Source organism: Scardinius erythrophthalmus (genome assembly GCF_964197995.2).
Source record: "Scardinius erythrophthalmus genome assembly, chromosome: 10".
In the NCBI taxonomy this organism is placed as follows: Eukaryota; Metazoa; Chordata; class Actinopteri; order Cypriniformes; family Leuciscidae; genus Scardinius; species Scardinius erythrophthalmus.
This window is the reverse complement of record NC_138230.1, coordinates 8,642,815-8,648,702: the sequence shown is the minus strand read 5'-3', so window position 1 is coordinate 8,648,702 and position 5,888 is coordinate 8,642,815. Positions and strand designations below refer to the sequence as shown.

The 5,888-nt window shown below is 36.7% G+C and overlaps 1 protein-coding gene across 1 annotated transcript; it reads left to right on the top strand.

Annotated features, from left to right (window-relative positions):
* Positions 1 to 1,873: 1,873 nt before the first annotated feature.
* On the top strand, positions 1,874 to 5,078 carry LOC308696848 (erythroid membrane-associated protein-like; the record flags this gene model as incomplete). Its single annotated transcript, XM_081375751.1, has 5 exons — positions 1,874 to 1,879; positions 2,771 to 3,004; positions 3,096 to 3,234; positions 4,048 to 4,083; positions 4,236 to 5,078. The coding sequence occupies 5 exons, from the start codon at positions 1,874 to 1,876 to the stop codon at positions 4,781 to 4,783; spliced, it is 963 nt and encodes a 320-aa protein (XP_081231877.1). The 3' UTR covers positions 4,784 to 5,078.
* Positions 5,079 to 5,888: the final 810 nt, after the last annotated feature.

Here is a 5,888-nt window from a genome sequence, read left to right as displayed (position 1 = left end):
TCAGACTGCTATGAGAGACGTGACACTCATAACTCTCTTCTTCTTCTCTGTGAATCTCCACACTGATTCTCATCTGAAAGCTCTCGTCATCATTGGGTCTGACTCCAGTAGAGCTGAAGGGTTCAACGCTAGCGTTGTTCAATGTGATCTTCATCTCGATGTGTTTGGGGTAGAAGCCAGTGGCCAGACAGCTCAGATTCAGCTTGCTTCGGTCATGAGGAGCTTCAGAGGCAAACGTGTGAACATCTGGTGCATCTGCAATAAGAAACATCGTGAGTAAAGAATATTACTACATCTAAAAAAAGACACTTGATTCTGAATACAAAGACATGAAACACTAAGTTCAAAAGACCGAAGTCATCAGATCAACACATACTGCTTATTGAATTATTAAACATGGATATCCAGTCCATGCAGGTCCTGAGGTATGACTGGACGACCAGTCTGCGAACTCTTTGATTGTTCCACTTCATTTTGGTTTCTTTTGCCTTTGGATTTTTCTCCATCCACTGCATCGTGTCAGAATTCAAGGCAATAAAATCCTCTCCATCATATCCGTACTCATCAAACGCTTTTACATTCATCACTGCATCATCTGGACGTTTATCCAGCTCACAGCCGACTCTCCTCTGTAGTGTATGGAGGCTTAAAAATCACAGCATATACAGCAGTTGTATACTGGATAATCATTATCAAACTTTCAGTTTGCCTTATGTAGCACATAAATGTAGGTGTGATACCATGTATAAATAAATGATAATCATTTACATCATTTAGATTTCAGATGTAGTTGGGTTTATGGTTCACATTATAATTCTTTAATGTGCAATACGTTGTAATAACGAATGGCCAACTTGGAGGTGCAAGTTTCCCAAGTGCTCTTGATGGCAGAATTCATCACATTAACTAACAAAGTCATTGTTCTGTTTGTCATCATTTTTGTCTATCAACATTAGATCTAAAAATCCTCTTTTTGTCAAATGTTTACTTGAAAGTGTGCTGACACTTTTGAAGAAACACATTACACTTGATATGATATTTCCAACGCTATCTCACGACCAATTCGTACGAATTCGTACGAATGATAAAAAGTTGGCTAATTCGTACTAATTCGTAATTTCGTATACGACCTCACTCATACGAATTTGTACGATTTGTCTAAACCCACGTGATGGGTAGGTTTAGGGGCGGGGTCAGGGGTAGGTCATTCGTATGAATTCATACGAATTGGCCAATTCGTAAAATATGTACGATTTTGCAAAAATCGTACTAATTCGTACGAGTCAGGTCATATGAATTCGTACGAATAAGCCACCTCGTAGAATTTGTACGTTTCAGATATTTTATGTGTGACCTAAACGTCCAGTTATTTTGTACACCACAGTAAGTCCACACTCATATTACACTCATATTACAGGTCTGATCACTGATATAACAGCTGAACTCAGCAGACTCACCGTCACATTTGGATCTTGTGCAGTTTGCCAGAGTATAAACCAGATGTATAAACCAGTCTTTGGATTCATCTGGTTCTTCAGTGTCTCTCCAGATCTCTGAACTCTGGCGGTCTCTTTTCCAGTTTTGTTCTTCATTACTGTAGTGAGAGATCCGTCTGTCATCATACAGACCCACTGCACTGAACTCAGGACCGGAGGATCCAGCAGGTTTGGAGAGAGCGCTGTAAACATACTGGATGTCTCTCTGGAGGAAAATAAAAGCAAGACAAATTATTCTGAAAAGATACTGACAAGCCACATTGATCACTAAGTTACATTGGGCTAAGTTCCCAACCACATTCCTGAAAAAAATATAGCACAGAAAGATAAAGTCGTATCAAACCCTAACGGAACTTCTCCTTCTTCGTTGGTGTTTTATGGCAGTAACAGAATGTTTATTTTACGGTCCAATCCAGTTTCTCGTAGAAAATGAAACAGACATATTCTACCTTTTTCGCTATCTGTACATACCATAGACTGTAAAAAAAAAAAAAAAAAAAAAAAGTAGGCTATGTACATCATGCATACACATACACTGAAGTAACGTACGCAGACATGTTCGATGTTTTATCCACACGGACCGCTCTGACATCACTCTCTGACATCACTCTCTGACATCACTCTCTGACATCACTGTAGTTCAGAGAGATTCAGAGAAAGTGAAACTAACTTGATCAACAACAATAAGGACTCCTGAAACGATCAACCTCTTTGATCTATATTAGGGGGAAGCACAGGCGAAGCACTGCTACTTGGGCGTGATATCTCTGCGCCCAAGTAGCAGTGCTTCGCCTGTGCTTCCCCCTAATATAGTCCTTAATATATAAGTCAATATCTGCCTAGGAAATCGCCTAGTGTTAATCTGCATCGCTATTTGTACTTGTTGTGAATACGCAGGCCACAAGAAGTAATTAGGTGGGGTTTTTTTTATTATATATATCACTTTTACTCAGGACATGCTAGCTGGCAACAAAGGATTCCATTCATTATGCTAAGCTAAGCTAGCGCCGACCCTGTCAAACTAAAACAATGCATGCACTGAGACAAAAATGCATTTGCCCACCTATCTAAATGTAGGAAAGAAGGTGAATAAGCCCTAATTCAAAAAACGGTGGAGTGTTCCTTTAACATTATTAAATTAAATTATTTTTAATATCTATCATTGTTCATTGAATTGTTGCATAAAAGCAATTTCACACTCACAGTCACACTGCTGGTCTGAATATCTCTTAACAAACGCCACTAATAATGTGTTAATTGTCCTGGTTGAGCAGAGAAACACAGAGAAGGAGAAAGCAGCCCGTGTGGAGCTCTTCACTGATCTCATCCGCTCCATTGAGAGATGTCAGACTGAACTGCTGGAGATGATGGAGGAGCAGCAGAAAGCAGCAGAGAAACAGGAGGAAGAGCTCATTGAAGAGCTGGAGCAGGAGATCACTGAGCTAAAGATGAGAAACACTGAGCTGGAGCAGCTCTCACACACTGAAGATCACCTCCACCTCCTACAGGTCAGTCAACATCTCTCTGATCAATGATAATGCAGTATATGACACCATAACACTCCCCATGCTGAAGGATTTCTCCTCTCTCCTGCTGTAGATTTACTCATCCCTGTGCAGCTCTAGAAACACCAAGAACTGGTCTGAGATCAGTGTGAAGACTGATGAGAGTCTGGAGACTCTGAGGAGAGCTCTGACTAAACTACAGGACTCTCTACAGGAGAAACTCACGCTAACTGGTACAGCAATATCAAACACACCGTACAGATACATATATTTATCATCTTTTAATATCAGTAATGAAGAATGAGTCTGTTAAAGCTGAAATAAGAGAAGTGTGTGATCATGTGTGTGTGTGTCTCATTATCATCACAGTTCTTCTTGAAGAGAGCAGGTCATATTCATATTCATCTCTAATTTCAGGAAACATGCAGTAAATTCATCTTGTACTAGAAGCTTCATCACTGTAACCAGAACCTTGAGGCTTTAGTGAATCTGTGAACACTTTTAGATGAGAAACAACAGAAAGAAACATTCATTTTCTGCCATTTTCAGTCTTTTCAGCGGTTTCATCTAAATGTTGTGATTATGTGTCAGATAAAATCAGTTTAGCAGAAGAAAATCAAATCGATAGACATCATTCATGCAGATTTGTTCTTTTTTTTAGGAATATTTCTGACCTGTATCAAACAGCTTCGCAGTGCTGGGCTTCATTTTCACTTTCTCTAAGGTTATTTTTATAGTGTTGTCTTTGCTGAATAACCACAACACTAATACACTCCAAAACTGAGATGAATAACATTAGCCATAACAATATCTAAAATAAAAATTTCATAAAATGTTCACAAAACATTCCCAAAGATGCTCTAAAAAGGAGGAATATTTCGAGCTCAAACACAATAGGAATTCAGGGATTCTCTAAATATCAGCAGAGAAACATTGATCAGATAAAACATGATGTTGTTCACAATTCTTTAAATATAACCTTAAATCTTGTCTATAATTCCACACATAAACATGTCAAAGATCTGATGGTGTTTTATTGTCATTAGTCTCTACAGAACTGAAGAGGAGACAGCAGTATGCAGGTACAGTGTGCTGTCTGCACTACACTAGATTACATTCAGATACTCACAGCTTCATCACTGACCGACAGTATGATTAAACACTGATTACATATTACACACATCAGCACTAAATATCTGTATTAAGTTGTGATTTATATTCTCTGTTTTCTCAGTGGATGTGACTCTGGATCCTGATACAGCTCATCCATATCTCATCCTGTCTGATGATGGAAAACAAGTGAGAAATGGAGACATTAGACAGAAACTCCCAGACAAACCAAAGAGATTTGATAGATGTGTAAATGTCCTGGGAAAGGAGGGATTCTCCTCAGGGAGATTTTATTTTGAGGTGCAGGTGAAGGGAAAGACTAAATGGGATCTAGGAGTGGCCAGAGAATCCATTAACAGGAAGGGAGAGATCACACTGACTCCCAGTAATGGACACTGGACTGTGTGGCTGAGGAATGAGAATGAATATAAAGCCGGTGCTGGTCCTGATGTCTCTCTGTGTGTGAGTGTGAAGCCGCAGCGGGTCGGTGTGTTTGTGGATTATGAGGAGGGTCTGCTCTCCTTTTATGATGTGGAGTCCAGCTCTCATCTCTACTCTTTCACTGATCAGTCTTTCACTGGGAAACTCTATCCATTGTTTTGCCCGTGCTTTAATGCTCGAGGTAAAAACTCAACTCCACTGATCATCACACCTGTCAAACACAATAAATGAATTTACACCCCTAATATGAAATACACAATGAAAATGATTTCTATAATTAAAAATCTAATCATGGTTTGCTATTTTTTCATAATTGGTTTTTCATTGTTAAAATCTATAATTCTAGCTATAATTGCAAATTAAAAATATAATGCTTGTTTAACAATTTTATTTTAAATTTTTCATAATTATTCATGCCGTTGTTTTCTCCCATCTCAATCTGACAAAGTGAAAGTGTCTGTACTTTTTTTTTTCATCAAAATCAGCCATATTATGATAATATTAATAAATTATCAAAGCTGTGTCTAATTGCTGTGATAATACTGTGGTAAATCAGATAGTAATATATATATATATATATATATATATATATATATATATATATATATATATATATATATATATATATATATATATATATATATATATATATATATATATATATCAGAACTGTATGATTACCATATTCATACACTACACTATGGATCTTCAAAATATACATAAAAAGCACCATGATATTATGATCATTGTAATAACAAAAAAATGAAAAAGGAGAAGAAGAAGAAGAAGACATTGTAGGCCTATTACCAAGTTACCATGTCTAATGTTTAACCATAAGAATATAATAGAATAATAGACAAATTTCAACACACATCAGAATTATTTAAATGCTCATTTTTTATTGATACAGTTATATACATCTTCAAATAAAATATAGGACTGTTTAATATCTGATGGTGCTGATATGAAGTAATAAAATAAGGTCATCGTTTTGAGGAAAAGGAATATAGAAAGCAAGTCACATATTCTGGTCTTTTCACATTGTTCTGTGTCCTGAGAGAAAGAGTAGAAAACTTGATCTCTTTAAAGTAAACCAGTCACAGTCAAGAAACTCATAAATGATGACAGAATTATTATATTTGTGTGAACTATCACTTTAAGATTCTCTGAGGCCTCTGTGCTACAGCATTACTGTAGATAATGTTCACTAGGTGGCGCTATATTGTTTTAATTTAATTTAATTTGTTTAGTGATTTTGTTTTATTTAGTTTACTTGGTTAAAATTTGTTGGTAAATGTCTGGTAAATAATTTTTGATTGTGCATCTTTAGTCCTAA